Source organism: Rhinolophus sinicus, linkage group LG10, assembly GCF_036562045.2.
Source record: "Rhinolophus sinicus isolate RSC01 linkage group LG10, ASM3656204v1, whole genome shotgun sequence".
Taxonomy (NCBI): domain Eukaryota; kingdom Metazoa; phylum Chordata; class Mammalia; order Chiroptera; family Rhinolophidae; genus Rhinolophus; species Rhinolophus sinicus.
The window spans coordinates 265,840-282,748 of NC_133759.1; the positions used below are offsets into that span (position 1 = coordinate 265,840).

The window sequence follows — 16,909 nt, forward strand, 5'->3', positions numbered from 1 at the left end:
TGGTCCAGACCCATGAGTTTGAGTGGATTCACCGCTGTGCAAACTGACACCGACGGGCCCGACCGAAACACAGAGCTTGGAACCATCTCCAGTTCCGATGGCACAATGTCACTGGTCTGACTGTTCGTAGTTGCTGCACTCACGTTTTCTGTTTAAACACAGTATTATTCAAATGCAGCTTTTTAAAAACTATGAAATATTTTATTATAAGCATCCTTAAAAACACAACAAAATGCTCATTTCTGCAGGGTCAGTTCCTCCATACCTAACAGAGCATTTTGATGGAAAAGAGAAGTCATGAGCCTCTGGCCGTCCCCGGGACAGCAAAGTCGGTTCCCCACCACACAGCAGCACCGCCCAAAGCGCCTGTGACTGGCGGTCCTTATAGTCCACCCGAGCTGCTACAAGTTACCAGGAGGGCAGCACCACCTTGGAACAGAATAAACAGTGTGGACCTACCGTTTTCTAATGTAAACATGAGGACTTGCAAACTGAAACAGTTTATCTCTGTGCCTCAGAGTCCACTTTGAGCTACGCTGTCTTAGGTGACAACACTGGAAATACTTGAAGAGTCATCGTACATATTCCGTCTCTGGCTTTCGTGACTAAAGAGTGCCAGAAGCTGCACAGTCACACAGCCACACAGTGACCCCGGAGACAGCTCCAGTCTGGCAAAGTCAAATGACGCACAAAGGAGAACACGCAATCGCATGGTTCAAAAGATCAGTTTAGAATCCACTTGATAACCACTTATTCTTTGAAAAAATGAAAGAAAATAAAGGAACCTATCACATTGCTTGAACAATGACAGCAGCTGACACTGGCTGCTGACCAGATGCCAGGAAGTACCGTGTCCCCGAAAATGAGACCTGGCCGGACCATCAGCTCTAATGTGTTTTTTGGAGCAAAAATTAATATAAGACCCGGTCTTATTTTACTATAACATAAGACCGAGTATAATGTAATATAATATAATACCCAGTCTTATCTTATTTTTTGCTCCAAAAAACGCATTAGAGCTGATTGTCCGGCTAGGTCTTGTTTTCAGGGAAACACGGTACATTGTGTATTTCAGGGCTTTACTATACTTAAAAATGCAACCAATCTTATCACTTGGCATGACTGCCATCCTCACAATACAGGCAGGGAGGCTGAGGGCCAGTGGCTGAAGACACTGCCCATCTGCATGGCCAGCAAGAGGTCGGGTGGGGCCTGGACGCTGCTCCTTAAGTGCCTGTGTGTATGGCTCCCATTCAGTGGGAAACATGGGAAAGAGTGCGACACAGGGAAAGAATGCCGCATGGGGCAAGGATGCCGCGTCCCCAGCCCTCCCGAGATGGGCCAATTGGTGCAGTTCCAAAAAGTTCCAGAAAGGAACTCATCGTAGGAGGTCTCACCAAGAAACCACGTCAGAACCAAACTCCAGACTGGTCACTGAACTATTTCGCCCCCAAACACCCAACCCGAGATCCCAGAGACACCTCACTCTGGCCTTAGCCTCGAAGAGCTCACCTCTCTCGGGGGACAAGTGACACAAGCCTGAACACACTTTGCTCAGCCCAACAGCAGTCTGTGAAGGAGCCTGCGGAACAACTGAGCTGCCGGCTGCGCTTCCTTCCAGATGCAGCCCCTGGGAAGCAGGGCTGTTCTCGTTTCCTGCAACTCCTGGAGTTCGTCTGCCGTGCAGGGGTGTTGGCTGGTGGCCGTAGGTGGCACTGCCTGTTTCACGACTCACTCCCAGCGGAGAGCCATCGCGTGACACTGGGAGCAGAGAAAACGTGGAGGAAGGGCCCTGTCAGGCCGGGCTCCTTCTCTCGTCCATCTAACTGGAACGTCATTTTCTTTGCTCTGACACCCGGGGCTGGACTCAGTTCCTCCCTGGCACTCCCTCCCCTGAAACAACCGTAACTGCTTGCGTTAGTTTCTAACTCTCTGGAAGAATTGTTCGAGTTTCAACACCACACTCCACACAATGTTTAACGTGTTAACATTAATTCCTGCTAATGGTTTAACCTGCTCCTGGGCTCCAAACGCTTCAGGACACAGGCTGTTTCAAGGATTCCCACTCAGTTACATCCACCAACGGAAGAGACACACACGCGGGATTCGGCAAACACTGCCACTGGGCTGCTTCTGGGCTGCCCAGACAGGATGGTATCACTGGCGTTTTCAGCTAAGGGGAAACTGAACCAATGCTGGTCGGTTTTGGTAGTTTCTCTAACCACTGCTTTGAAATTCTCTCAATGGGCTGACATAGCCCTAGACACCCACTTCTTTATTCCCAGTGAAAAGAGGGGAAGCAAAAATCAAATGTCCTTTGATTGTCAAACACACCTCATAGTGGCTGTTTTATCTTCTTAAGTGCCCAAGAATGCAAACCGTCTTCTATGGGCAAAGTCCCTTTTCTCTACTCTGTCACTGTTCTCTTCCAAACAGCCCAGCCTGGGAAGCTTGGACGTGTGCCAGCGCCAGCCCCTAATCGGCGGGGCAGTCCCCAGAGTCCGTCCACGCCACCGTCAGTGTGGATTCTTTCTAAAATCTCCTTTCCGCCGGATGACGGGTGTCCCGATGACTGCTGCTCTGTGACTCACAGCCCAGAAATGGCCAGACGGAAAGCTGCCCGGCGGGTTTTGGGACTGTAATCAACTGACCGCTAGTCTGTGCATCAGGGAGACAGGACACCTCTGAGCCCCAGATTATGCAAAGCTCCCAGGGACACACACAGCTGGGAAACAGCTCTGTCTGCTGACGAGAAAGCACAAAAATGTGCAGGGCTGGAGCTGGGGGCCAGAAGCAAAGCCGCTGCCAGACATTCAGTGCGAAAGAATGGGGACGTGTCCCTCCCAGCACTCAGATGTGTTGTCCTCTCTGTCCTCCAAGCTGTTTCTAATGGTAATGGGTCTTGGCCCAGCCCCTCCCTGTCACTCAACCTCGAGGTCTAAAGACAGAATTCTTGGAGGAAGAACAGAAGAGGAAACTGCCCAGGCCTCAGACAAGACAGCCAAGGGACGATGCCTGAAAATGAACTAAGTCAGCAGAAGTATCAGTGCCACATGTCTGTCACCAAGATAGGTGGGGCGAGGAGGCGGGACAAAGGTCATGAAACAGAGAAATAACTTTTCCGGAGACAAAATGCTCATCCACAAGCCAAACAGGTTTTTGAAATATAATGTGAGAGAAGTAAAGACTTTCAGTTCTTCTGCTGACCAAAAAAATTATACATTCATAAAACAGTCTGCTGCTCTATTTAAACAACCGGGGAAATCCCTAACATCTACCCTCTATTCCCAGGAGTTTGAGTTCAAGCTCGTATCTCTGATTTTGTGCTGAACTCATGTGCGTGTCTGGTGGACCCACACGAATGCGTCACTGAAGAACAAGCAGCAAGAAGCCTTGTTTCCACATTCCCACTCGGTGGGCAAGGTGGTTTCAGTTTCTGAAACCGAAGCCTCCAATTAGCCATCCTGACGCATTTTCTTCCCCAAATCAGAAGGAAAGCCAGGGCCACCCCGCTGTGCAGCCTAAGGCCTCCTTACAGGAAGTTGGGGGCTCTTCCTGGCTTGTTAATCCCAGAGGCACAAGTATAAATACACACAGTACCTTCCATCAGCCAGCAGCCTCCCCGGCTCCGTGTCTCAGCCCAGGGCGGCGAGGCTGGCCTGCTCTCCTCACAGTCAAAGAACAGAAACGCAGCACGTGCCAGCGAGGGGCAGCCCGAGGCTCAGATGACCCGAGCCTCAGTGTGACTGAGCCTTTGAGCAAAGATCCCGTCCCTTCTGCTCCGGGACAACCACTTCAACGCCTCAGGTGTCTTCAGCTGTTTATGAGGAGATCTAAAAAGCTCCAGGTAGCAGGTACTCAACCAGTTTCAGTCAATGCCAGGCGAGGCTTCCTGAGCACTTTCGTACACACCTCATTCCCCCCACGCCAACCCCACCAGCAGGCACATCCTCAGCCCAGATTCGAGATGAGGCAGTTAAGGCCCAGGGCCCTCAGCAGCGAGGCAGAGGAGCACGTGGTCCCCGTGTCACCAACTGCAGGGGCTGGGCCCTCAGCACACGCCAGCCCCTTCAGGTGCCCTGCAGCCGTCCCTGACCCACAGCCTGAAGGGACCACCTCTCCTGGTCCATTCACAGCACACACAGGGCACCTGAAAACAGCTTCTAGCAAAATGCCAGGGACCACCTCGGGGTCCAGAACTCATTTCTGCACAACCACAACCCACAGAGACAAAGGTCAGCCAGCCCTGCCGCAGGCCACTCACACATAGGCCACGCGGTGTCCCTAAGGGTCCCTGTAAATATACGAATGGCATGGGTAAGAGAGACGGACGCGCGGGTCCACCTGTCAGTTATTTTCTTTATAGGGTAATCATTATGTTACACCCCCTTCCCTTTCTATTGGAACAGGCTTATTAGAACACTAGTCGGGGGACGCGGGCTAACTCACCGCGGAAAAGCTTGGGTGAGCGAAAAACAGTAAGACTGTGGTTTTCAAAGACTCGGAGGCTGTCTGAGCCCACGGGTGAAGCCACTGCAGGGTGCCAGCGTGCCCCAAGGTGCCCGTCACAGCCTTGCACGCAGCGCCTGGGAACGTGAGGGGATAAACCCCAAGCACACATGGGCCGGACTTGACGTTCTTCCTCCCACCAACCCCTCTTTAAGTTGCTACCGTGTTTCCCAAAAATAAGATCTAGCCGGACCATCAGCTCCGATGCGTCTTTTGGAGCAAAAATTAATATAAGACCCGGTCTAATATAACATAATAGAATACAATATAATATAATATAATACAATATAATATAATTATACTGGGTCTTATATTATATTAAAATAAGACCAGGTCTTGTATTAATTTTTGCTCCAAAAGACGCGTTGGAGCTGATGGTCCGGCTAGGTCTTATTTCCGGGGAAACACATTAGAATAAAAATTAAAGAGACAAGCCGCTACTCCACCGGGACCCCAGCTCTCCATTTCATTTCCATTTACTTCGTCTAACTCTCCTTTGCTACCAGGACCTGTCTTGTTTGGCATGCCGTGTACTGTGTACCAGACCCAGGAAAGTGGGCACAGACGTCATCATCACGGACCAGAAGCCATCGACCAGCGACAACAAGCCAAACGGGCGCCGAGGGCCTTCTGGAGCCTGAGGTGGTTTCTCATGTGCAGTGGGGGGCCGAGGGCACCTACCCCCACGGTCTTTCTAAGCATGTGATGAAACACTGTCCCTGCACCGCCCATGACAGCATGTCACCATCCCAGAGCCCATGGGAGACCTCCGAGGGGACACTCCCTGCCTCCTGGGAAAGCGCTTTTCTTTGCTAAGTGTATGAGCTTGGAGCCAGGTGCTGGGTTCAAAGCCCAGCTCTGCGTTTGGACTCTTTGACTTCTGGCCTTTTTTATAACGTTTTATAAGCTGTCTTTCCTGCACACATGCACATACACACACGCACAGTCTGCCTGGAGAAGACGACGGGCAGCTCATGCAGCTTCCATAGTGCGCTCTACGCTCAGGGCACTCGGGGGCGTGACTCATGCCCTTCCCTCCCAAGCTGCTGGGTCCACAGTCCAGGCCTAACTGCCTTATAAGCAGACAGTTACTCGCTACATATTTTCACAAGGAGGCAAGCCTTGTGTCTGAACACAGGGAGAACCACTTACAGATAAACCCCAACAGAATCCCAGGTCACAGTCTCCGGTTCTGATCATTGAGTTCAGCGTATCTGGGTAACGTATGTGTAAACCTGAACCCAACGTTCCTGATAAGTCACTGAAATGAAATGGACGTGACAGCCTACAGTCCTTTTGCTGAACGGGCTGTTGGATGCTCTCTGGAAGGGCCACTTGCTAAAGCTTCTCAGAAAACACGGCTTTCTAGGCCGTGTCACCAACCGTGTCACTGCGAGGCAGCCGCAGTGCTGGAGCTGTGCCCTGGTCCCCGTAAGGCATTTAGCAAGAGCTGCTTAACATCAGTCCGTAAGGTAACCATTCTACAGGGGCCCAACCACCACATTTGTCCGTGTTGCTACTTGAGACTGAGCCCGTTGGTACTCAAACTGTGACAGGTGACCAGCAACAGCTGAATTTGTCACAAATGCAGGCCTGATGCTCAAGGGACCAGAAGCTCAGGGGGCAGAATCCAGAGCCATTTTAACAAGGTTCCCAGGTGACTCCGACGTGGGGCGGCCTGAGCGCCACTGCTGTGGGTCACATGTTAGAACAGTACAAACAAGGTCTGCCGCGTGGGAACAGCACCCACAAACCTGACTGCTCAGCTGGCGTCTAAAATCCGAACCCTAAAATAATTTAAATAACGCCGGCTCACTTTATGGGACATGCTCTAGGCCTTAACAAGCTAGTACTGAAAAATCTTCTGAGTGTTTCTTACCTACTTCAGCCCGAAACAGATACGTAACCACGATGACGTAGAGAAAAGTAAAACAGCTGTGCGTGAGCAGCCTGGCTCCCCTGCCTTTCGGGAGACAAGCAGTGCCCAGCGGAAGCAGTGCCCCTCTAGTGAAACAATCAGGGTCTGCAGAGGCCTCCAGGAGGAACAGCAAAGGCTTTCTGCAGGGCCGCTGAGGGTTAACCTAGGGGCAAGAGGAGGGAGTGTCCCACCCCGCAGAAAGCTCTGGAAGGCCTCTGACCAGGCTGCCAGAGTCTGAGGCCAGGGACACCCCCGGCACAGCTCGCAGGCCAGGAAACCCACTCTGGAGGCTCAGAAGGCAACAACATCTGGTCCCGAAGCCTAAAACCCAGATCATCTCACCATTTACCCAACAGACTTTCAAAACATCCAGTTTTGATTCAAGTATCGTAGTTTCTGATTCTGAGAGTTTACCCAAACACTACAGAAAGAAAACAGAAAGGCAAGAAGAAATAATAAACTAGCTTAACAATGAATGATGTATCTACGCTGGGGGTGAGTGGATTATTTATAAATAAGTGCCACTTAAAATGACGCAGGAAATCCAGATGACAGCATAAGGGGGAAAGTGGGGACCTCCTTCACCGGAACCGGCCTGCTTGAAGACCAGGCCCCGCCCTCTGTTTCGGTCACTTGGGCCACACCAGTCCTTTGTAGCCTGTGAGGTCCTGGGTGAGCCTCTGAGCTGTAAATATTTGCCCTCAGCCCAGAGCAGAGCAGCCAGCTGCCAAGGCTGCAGCTGACAGACAGGCGGGGCCAGGGTGGCTGGGGGAGGGGCGGGGAAACTTGAGGCCTGGCTACTCACTGGAAAGGGGCTGGGAGAGGGCAGGAGGGGGCAGGGCAGACACAGGCTCCCAGGGGCCCCTCAGGCAAATACTTCTCTTCTGGGGGCCATATGGACAGACAACCACAGAGGTCAGCAGCCCGTGTCCCTCCCCCACTCTTGAAACTGTGGCCTTTGCATCAGGGTGAGTCCCCTCACAATATCTGGAGACCTTTCTGGTTGTTGAACTTGGGGGAGGGGGTGCTACTGGGATCTAGAGGTTGGGGATCCAGGTGCTGCCAGACGCCCCACAACGAAGAATCACGGGGCCAAAAGAACGCGGTGGCCCAAAGTTGAGCGCTCTGAGGCAGACCCTGGGTGCCCGCCCGCCCTGAGCGACGTGGCAGGAGGTCCCAGGCCTCACTGAGACTGTTTCCTCATCTCAAAGGATGAAGAGCTCATGCAGGCAAAGGGCCGGCCACCGCTGCTGGCACATAACAAGCACTCAGTCAATGGCCTTGTGGTCACACACACAGGTAACACCAGAGTGATTGAGAACTTGGGCTGGAGAGGCAGGCGTGTGGGCGCAGAACCCCACCATGGCCCCTAAAAGCTGTGGCCAGAACCATGACTGCCCCTCACCGGGGCCTCCTTCCTTCAGAAGAGAAGCATCACACCTGCCTTACTTGACTGCGGAGGAAACAGCTAAAGCTGTTAGCCTGGGGCCTACTGCTGCTGGTGGTACCATCTCACCAACAGCCAAGGGGGCTCAGGGGTTTCAGGTATTTGCCGGCAACACCAGTGGGGCATTTGCCCCCAGGCACAGTGCCAGGCCCTTCTCCTACAGCATTGCCTCCCTGGAGGATGAAGGCAGCCATTGTGTATTTAGGGAAACGGGTGCACCTGGACTTGCAGCCACACGGTCACCCGATGGTCAGCAAACAGTCCAGATTCTCAAACTCCTAACTCGGAGGCCTCACTCTCAGTTTTCACTTTAGACTCGGTGTAGGTCCCTTTAATTATTTCTGGAATCCCCGGATGAACAGCACGGATGGTGCCTGGCTGTCTTTCATCCCATGTCACATCCTTAGGGACCACAGTTTCCAACTTTAGAGACGTTGAGCAGCTTGCTCAAGGTCAGCCAGCCAGCTGGCTGCAAAGCCTGCCTTTGAATCCAGCTCTCACTCCAGAGGCCCCTCTCTTGGCCGCCTCCTGCACTTTCTCTATCCTGGCTGTGGGTTCCGGAGGACACGTGGATATAGTTCACCCTGTGTGTCACGTGTCTAGGGACCAAGTCTTCCCACCTTAAAAGCAGCTGCGCGACTTCCCCAAGAGCCCTAGCTGGTCTGAGCAGCAAGGCCTGACCAGTCTGCCCCTGGAGCCTTCTCAGTCTTACTTCATCCCGGTCCTGGGCTCCGCCTGCTCTTCCCAGGCCCCCGGAAGCTGCTGCACCACACTTCACCCTGTGCGCCAGAAATCTGTAGGGACCACAGCTTCCAAGCCTGCCCTGCTCCTGCTGATACAGCTGGCACGCAGCATTGGAAGGGGGCGGCAGGGATACTCCTGGGAAGCTCCTGGCATCCCGGTGCCCCTCACCCACCCGGGGGCCCGGCAGGGGTCGGAGAGGGCGCCTACCTTGCCGCTCGGCGGCGCGGCCACGCAGCGGCTGAGCGAGTCTAGGCGCGCGCTGTACTCGGTGAACTTCTTTTGATAGCGCAGGGCGGTCATCTGCAGCTCCAGCTGCGCCGCGGCCAGCTGCGCCACCAGCGACTTCTCGCGCTTCCCGGCGCGCAGCGCCTCCTTCTTGAGCGCCTTGTGCAGCGCGGCCAGCCGGGCCTGCAGCGCGCCGTTGTGCGCCCGCAAGGCCCGAGCGCAGCAGTGGCCGCCGGCGCGCTGCTCGCCGCGCGTCAGGGGCAGCCCGCAGCTCTCCTGGCAGCGGCCCACGGGCCGCGCGTCGCACGCGTCGCGCATGTGTGCCTCCACGTCGCGCCGCAGCAGCACCTGGGCGCACCCAGCGTGGCGGCAGCGCGCGGGCGCGAAGTCGCAGCGCTCAAGGTGCTCGGGCAGCTCCTGCAGCTTGACCACCCGGCCACAGCCGCGCCCCGCGTGCGCGCACTTAATGTCCAGCTTGAGGATGAGACGCTTGAGTGGCAGCACGTGGTTCAGCTCCTTGGCCGACAGGCGGCCGCGGCAGCGCGCCGGGCAGCTGCCCTCCTGCACCACCCAGGGCAGCACGCAGCCGGCACAGAAGACGTGGCCACACGGCGTGGTCAGCGGGTCCTCCAGGACCTTGTGGCACAGGGCGCACTTCAGGTCCGGGTCCACGTCGCCGTCGAAGCGGTCCAGCTCGAAGCCCATGGTGGGGCCGGGCCGGGGTCGCCGCCGGGCGAGCGGCCCCCCGCCTCCCTCGCTCACTGCGAGGAACCCAGTCCTGCCCGCGCGCGCGCTCTCCCCGGACTGAGCCCAACCGCTCCAGACTTCCTCGGAAAAGGCCGGAGGAACTGGGCTCCTCCGCCGTATTTGCGCGAGCGCGTGCGCACGCACATCCTACCCCGGCCGCCGCCCTCCGGCTCGCCCCCGGCACAAGGGAGTAGGTGGGGAGGCCCAGGGGTGTGGGGAGACTCGGGGTCTCGCCGAGGGGCCTGGTCCGCCGGGACGCAAGCCTGTACCGTCCTCTCCTGGGACTCCTCTCGCTCTCGCGAAGTTTTCGCTACAGGAGGCTAACGCCAGCCGAGAGGAGCTGAGGGTGGAGCACAGGCTGCTGCTGCCGCTCAGCTGCGGTCTCCGGGAGCCCCTTCCGGGAGCGACCCCGACTTCGTACTCCGCTCTCCCGCCCCCTCTTCGCGGCTGGTTGAAGAGGACGAAAAACTTCTGGCGCCGCTATCCTGGCACTTAAGGTCGTTGTTGAATTCTTCCAGGGACAGTTGCGGGCCTGGCGGCCCTCCCGCAACTTCAGTCCCGACAGCAGGCTGTGCGTCCCAGGGTTGGCCGTAGGGGTCCCCAGGACTGGGGTGGAGTCTGCAGCGGGAGAAGCCGGCTTGGGCCCGTCCCCTCCCCTGACACTCCTCAAGTGTCTGCAGCGGAGTGGCCGGCGCTGTGCTGGCGCTTCATAGTCTTCAGTACGACGTGGTCACAGGGGCTCCCCTCAGAAATCCTCTCTGCTTACAAAGGGGAGCACCCACACAGAGCACAAACCTCCTGCCCCACCCCACGTTTCACCCCCACCCACCCCATCCCCCACCCCTATCTTCCACCACCCCACCTTGTCTCTACCCCTGCCCCAACCCCCACCCCACCCTTACCTCCTATCCCCCACCCTACCCCCCATCTTCCACCCCACCTCCTGCACAGTGGTGACAGTCTCATGTGTGCACGCTTTGTTTTATGTCTCTGTACCAACTCGGAAGCTCAGGCTGGGGGAGGCAAAGCAGGTCCTGCAGGGTTCTGCAGAGCAGTGACTGTGAGATTTTACTGTGAGTGCAGATGGGACCTGGTGTGAGGTCTGCAGCCCCACAGTGTCCAGGTGACCAGCTTTCAGGTGACACTGACTCGTGGATTCCTGCTGCTTGGAAGCAAACATCCCTGAATCTGCACCTTTTCAGGCAGGACAGTAAGCCTCAGGCAGTTTTCAGCCACACCTGAGTATTGAAGGAAGGCCCGGGGGTCCCCACCTAGATGGTGGATGCCCACACCCATCCATGTGGGTGGCTTTTTGTCCCAAGGCTGGGACCATGCTGAGAAGCTTGCAGTTGGGTGCTGCTCAGAAAGCAGTCAGTGGTGGAATGCCAGGTGGGCTGGGCTGCTCGGGGTGCCAGGCTCACAACAGCTATTCCTTCTGGCCACTTCTCTTCTTCGCGTGGCTGCTAAGCCCATGACCTTCACTCAGGAAAGAATGGCCTTGATGTCCATGAGGGTGACTTGTTTTGAAGTGACCTTTAAGAAGTTGTCGCTGACTACACCCCTGTGCATTGTTTTCCCTGGGCAGCATTCGTTAATTGGTGGCATTTGTTGTCTACTTGTGGTGGAGACTTGCTTTAATTGCTTGAATCAAGGAATGCATCTCGTTGGGAGTCCATGGGGTGGAGCACCGTTGGCCATTTTTCAGAGGAGCACGTGCCAGGAGTCCTCCCTCCACATTTATTAAGCTGCTGACAGCTTCTCAGTGGGCAAGAAACATGCTCTTTCCACAAGGGTGTGTAGGCTTGTCACACCAGCTTTGTGGGGTGGGCTAGTATCAACAGGATGATGATTTCAAACCAAACTGATTTGGAGACACAGGGACACCTCGCCACGCACCCCTACGCGGGAGGGTAGTGCTGCTTACGCCGGGTGTCCTTCTCTGGAGCTCTGCCCCCATCTCCGCGGGGCGGCAGATGAACTGCTCCAGCCGAGGCTGCACAGAGCTGGCGTGTGTGGGAGCTGGGCCTCTGCAGGCCAAAGGGAAGCCTGTCTGAGCCAATGCATGTTGGTTAATTTTAACATCAAAATTCTTAGAGGTCAAGAAAAACAAAGTCCCTCCCAGCACGTTGGTCGGAGGCACTAGTGACATTTTCAGTAGACGATTCTCGGTTGTGGGGCTTGACCTGTGTGTGTATCGTGGGGTGTTTAGTGGCATCTCTGCTAACTGCTCACTAGGTGCCAGTGGCCACCTCCATGCCCTGGCCGTCACAAGCTAACACCGCCAGTGTCCCGTGGTGCACAATTGCCCTAGATGGAGAACCAGCAGTTTGGGGCATCCTTCCTTCATTGCTGCAGTCAGGCAGCCACCTGCTGCCAGGTGTGGAATGACCTGGGGATGCAGCACGGTGAGGGGGTGTTGTCTGGAGCAGTGGGGGCGCCACACTAATACAAACTGTCGGGGGGCGAGAGTTTGGTCCACAGAGCGTCTGGAAACGGCGCTGGTTTCCTGACGGGTCAAATACTTAACCCAGGCGTCTGAGAGGCACCCAGTGTTATTAACAGGTCACTTTGCAAGTGATTCTTGCAACACCACCACCTCTGCCATCACTCTTCCTTCTATAGTCAGGTCTGTACTTTCTAACCGAAAGGTGGTCCCCAGACGAACAGAAAAGCCATCCTCACCATCTCTCTGATGTTGCAGTCTGTTCCCAGTGACCTTTCCCTCACCGTGCTCCCTGAGAAGGTGATGCTGTGTGGGCTGGTGCCCCGGGCCGAGCCCGGTGCTGCACTGACCTTTGTCACTCCAGCAGCGTGCACAGCACCTCAGCAGACAGACTGTTGCTGCCACACTGCAGCTGAGGAGACGGACGTTTGCACAGGCTGTGTGACTCCCAGAGCCCAGCTCTACCCCCTCTGAGCGGGAAACATGAAGGTAGTGAGGCATCCAGTGCTGGTTCTAGCGCAGGTCCTCACAGCGGCTTTGGCAGCAAGAGCCCCTCCCTTCGGGGAGTGACACGAAGGTTCAGCTTCTAAAGTCGATTTTAAACTTTTATGTTTGGAAGGTGCCTGTCACATTGGTTGCTGCAGGGTCCCCAGGACCCAGGATGCTGCCTGACTCACTGTGGACATAATTTACCCAAATAGTCCCTGACCCAAATGCACTTTTCAGGTTTCCACAGCACAGCAAGTTTTCCTAAGAAGGAAAAAAACCCGCAATGCGATTTGAGGCCTGACGGCCTGTAACATGGAGTCCCCATCACAAGCGACGCGTGGTCGTCACAGATGAACGGGAAGGTGTAAAATTACAAACACCAGTGATTTAATTCCTAAGTGAAAATCAGAGTCCCAGCACTGGTTTCATTAATAAATCGAACATTTTTAATTCGGAAAATCTGCTTTTGCAATATTGAAGTTTCACTTTACAGCATGTTTTTTGAAATAAGTACCGTCTTTAACGTCCGTGCAGCTCAGGCCTGTGATCTAGGAACTCATTAATTTTAATTTTTCTCCTGGCACCTTCTCGTCACTCTCATTTACTCTGAAAATTATGATAATAACCTGTGTTTACCTAACATACGGTAATAATTGCTAATTAACTAATTTTTATGTGTAGAAACCCCGGAGGACTTTACAGAGGTGCTACTATTATTATCTTAGGCTGGTGGAGATGAGCCAACTCCTTTCTCACACTCTCATGTTGCCCCTCCACAGGGTGGGACATTATAAACGGCTTGCATGTGTCATCGTGCTGGCTGATGTGACAAGCAATACCAAATTGGGTCCTCTTGTCACTCGGGCCTCAAGTAGCCAGAGTTGTGCTCAGGGTTTTATCAGTGGGGCCTCTTTACAGCAAAATGTGGGCCGTGTCATCACTGATGGGCTTGCAGCTCTCAAACTAGTGATTTCTAGAGCGCCGCTCCCCTGAACTGGAGTTGTTTTCATTTAAATACCATTTGATTGTATTAAAGAAGAGCCTCACCCATTGTATCTTTTTTGTTTTTTTGTTTTCTTGTCTTTCCTTTTTATCACTTTTATGATCAAAGAATCAGTTCTTTTCTTCCGGAGAGGACTTCAGGCAAAACATTTCTGAGATGTCAGCTAACCCAGAGAAATGTGACAGTCACCAATGTTCCTTGAAATCTTGTCCTGAAACTGTGGTTTTGGGACCAGATCAAGCGGGCGCTCAGCAATGAAAAAGCTAAAACAAAACACTGATGAAAGTAGCCTTCCCAGGGCCTGGTGTTTCTAGGACAATCGTTTGTTGTACTTCAACAAATGAAAGTCACTTTACCCATCATTCTCGTTTCATCACTGTGCAGGAACAGACACGAAACATTTCACAAAGCTGGCCACAGGCTTCTTTCTACAGGCGCGAGAAGCAGAGAAGCAATCGGAAAAAACTTCGGCATTGGTAACATTTTTCTGTGCAGGTAAAGTGGAAACTATGCCCACACGCTGGCAGCCGGTCTGCAGCTCTGGCAGCAGCACCACATCCTGACGAGGGAGACCAGGGCCTCAGAAGTGCCCCCCCCCCCCCAGGAAAGGAGCTGGAGGCCGAGTGCCAGCCGTCACGGGCAAGGGTCTGTGCGGTGACCTGTAATTATCTGTGGGTTGTGCAAGCCTAAGGGTGAAGAGAGCTGGAGTCAGGGCACTCACCCTCCTCTCATTCTGCCCCAGAACTCACTTTCTGATGGTCTGGAAACAGCAGGAGATAAGTGAACATCTGTGCCTGGCTTCCTACTTTGTTCTGCTTCTGTTTTCCAGACTGGCCAGGGCTGGGGGGCGAGGGGTGCTGCCCAGTTTGTAAAAGGAACCTGGGTGATACCTAAGGAGTGTACACACCCCAGACAGTGGCAGAAACTCAGCAGAGCCTTTTGGAAAAAGTGAAAACGGGTCCCACACTTCACACTTTAGTGGGGGATGAAGCATTTTCTTTTCCGCAGAGAAATCCCTACAGATGGACTTCTGGCCGTGCGTATGTGTATATGTGTGTCTGCGTGTGGGTCTGTGTATGGGTCTGTGTGTGTGTGTCTGTGTGTCTGTCTGTGTGAGGCATTTGATAAAAGTCTATGGAACTGAACCAATAAGACACACATACAAATTTAACAGTGAAAATGCAAATTGACCCTAAGCCATTGACTACCACCAGTCTGTTCGCTACAAAGAAACAACATGCTAGGTTTGGTGAATGTGTGTTTACAGGAAGCAGATGGCAACTGTTTCTGGCTTGGAGGGCCATGTCGTCCCTGTCACAACTGCTCAGCACAAATGCGGCACAGACAACGTGCAAACAAATGGCTGAGGCTGTTTTCAGAAGGGCTGCGCGGCCCGGGGTCTGGGCTCGCTGAACCCCTCTATGTGAAATCACCGCCTTTCTGGCAAAACACAAGCAGCTAAACAGCGAGCTGAGTGCCATGTACCTTTTCATCACAGGTGCTCAGCGAGTGACAGTGCCCAGCGCAGAGCGGACGGGCGTGGCGTGAACGTGGGGGTCAGAAGCCCAGTGCAAACCCCGCGCCTGTGGGCGCCCACGCGGCCTCTGCACCGCGTCCTCGTCTGTGAAAGGCGGTATCACTGCGCCCGGCTCACGGCGTTGACGTGGGTGGCGTGGGTAACACTCGCGCGGGGAGGCCGTGTGCTCTGCGGGCACCAGCTGCGCTGTGACGCGCAGGCGGAATTCAGGCCGTCAGGGGCGAGCCTCCCGGTGCCCCCACTTCCTGTACGTCCTCAGGTTGTCACCTGCGGCTGAGGCCCCAGTATGTGTGGGCTCAGGTGGGTGGGACAGAGGGCGAGGCGCTGGTGAGCCTCCCGAAGGCATCAGGCACATGGGCCACCTCACAGCCACGGCCAGAGACTGAAGCAGCTGTTGGGGGAGGGGATTTCATGGTTCCGAGCGTCGGCCAGCCGGTCACTGTAACTGCTCCGACACCCACAAAACATGTAGCCACGCAGACTGGTGTCGTCTGGCCTCAGAATCAGTGGGGCCGGCAGTCATGCAGGCAGGCCCCCGACAGTGCACTTGTGGCAGCAGGTGCTGTGTGGGGCCAGAGGCTGGGGCCAAGCTGAGTGAGTGCCTTGCTGCGTCTCGCTGGTTCAGCTGCCCCCACAGGGGCGCCTTCCCCAGGAGGTGAGGGCACCTGCTCAACCTGCGTTTACAGGGACTGCAGACCTGTGATTTCAGCCACAGGTCACGGCCTGTTCACCTCTGTGTCCCCAAGACGAGCATCCAGGGGCTGCTCATTGGATGCCCGCGGACTTGCTGACCGACAGGACAGGCGGCCGCGGTGTCCTTGGGTCCGGCTGGCAGAGGCCCAGGTCTGGCCTGTCCCTGCACTGGAGATGTGCAGAGACAGTCACACACTGTGCCACATACGGTGGCAGATCCACACTGTGGCTTTTGTGTCTGAGCTCAGGCTCTTTGCTCACTTGCTCTTATCACGCACCTGGTCACTGGCTGGTCACACTGGGACTGGGGCCTGTGTCCCTAGGTAGTTCCTTCCTGAGTCATTGCAGCCCAGAGCCGGGGCCTGAGACACTGAGCAGAGGACATGACAGGTGCAGAGGGGGGCCCGCTGGGGCTCATCTGACACCCCATGCAGACAACCAAGGCCAGGTTTCCTTTTTGTTTTCCAAAAATCATTACTAAAGAACAAAGCTGCTTTTTCTCAGTTCCTAAAAAGGGAGTTGAATCTGTAGGGTCTGTGTGTCCTCTCACATCCATGGACGTCCCGTCTGGCCAGCATCGTCATCTGGGCTCCCTCGGTCCCACCTGGACGCGGCAATGCCCCCCACCCTGCGCACCCCTCCGTTCCCTGCATGGCCCGAGCTGTCTTTCTAAAATGGAAAAATGGTCTGAAGCTGCTTCAGGCCCCTCAACAGCTTCCCTTTTGTGTTAGGAGAACGGCAGCCACACGCTTCACCTGCAGGGCTCGGTGCCCCTCCCCTCATCCCCCCTCCGCCAGCCTCTGCCCCACTTCTGCAGTCCAGCATCTCGGGGCACAGCCCGTTGGCCTCCAGACTCCATTCCCTGTGTTTACAAAAGACAAAAACGCTGAGTGTTCCTGGGTCGTCACTGCCCAGCCAAGGATGTTTCCAGCCTTTCCGAGTTCTGGACAGCAGGACCCAGGGAGGAGTGAGGTGCCCTCGGAAGGAAGTGAGCCCGCCTTCCACACCCCACCGGGTGGCAGGAGCCCAGCACGTGCGACCAGCCAGGCATCCCCAGGCATTGATGTGGGGCTGGAGCACAGCCACACCCTCTCACGCAGGCACTGGCTGGCCCTGGTCCCTGTCACGCTGCAGGTCGGAGCTGAAACGTGTGG

The 16,909-nt window shown here is 55.1% G+C and overlaps 1 protein-coding gene across 1 annotated transcript in view; it reads right to left on the bottom strand.

Annotated features, from left to right (window-relative positions):
- LOC109461409 (E3 ubiquitin-protein ligase PDZRN3) overlaps positions 1–9,563 on the bottom strand; it is a 146,627-nt gene extending 137,064 nt beyond the window's left edge. Inside the window, 1 exon segment of the mRNA XM_074312195.1 lies at positions 8,826–9,563. Coding sequence (XP_074168296.1) covers positions 8,826–9,548 — 723 coding nt within the window. The 5' untranslated portion in view covers positions 9,549–9,563.
- Between the last annotated feature and the right edge of the window lie 7,346 nt (positions 9,564–16,909).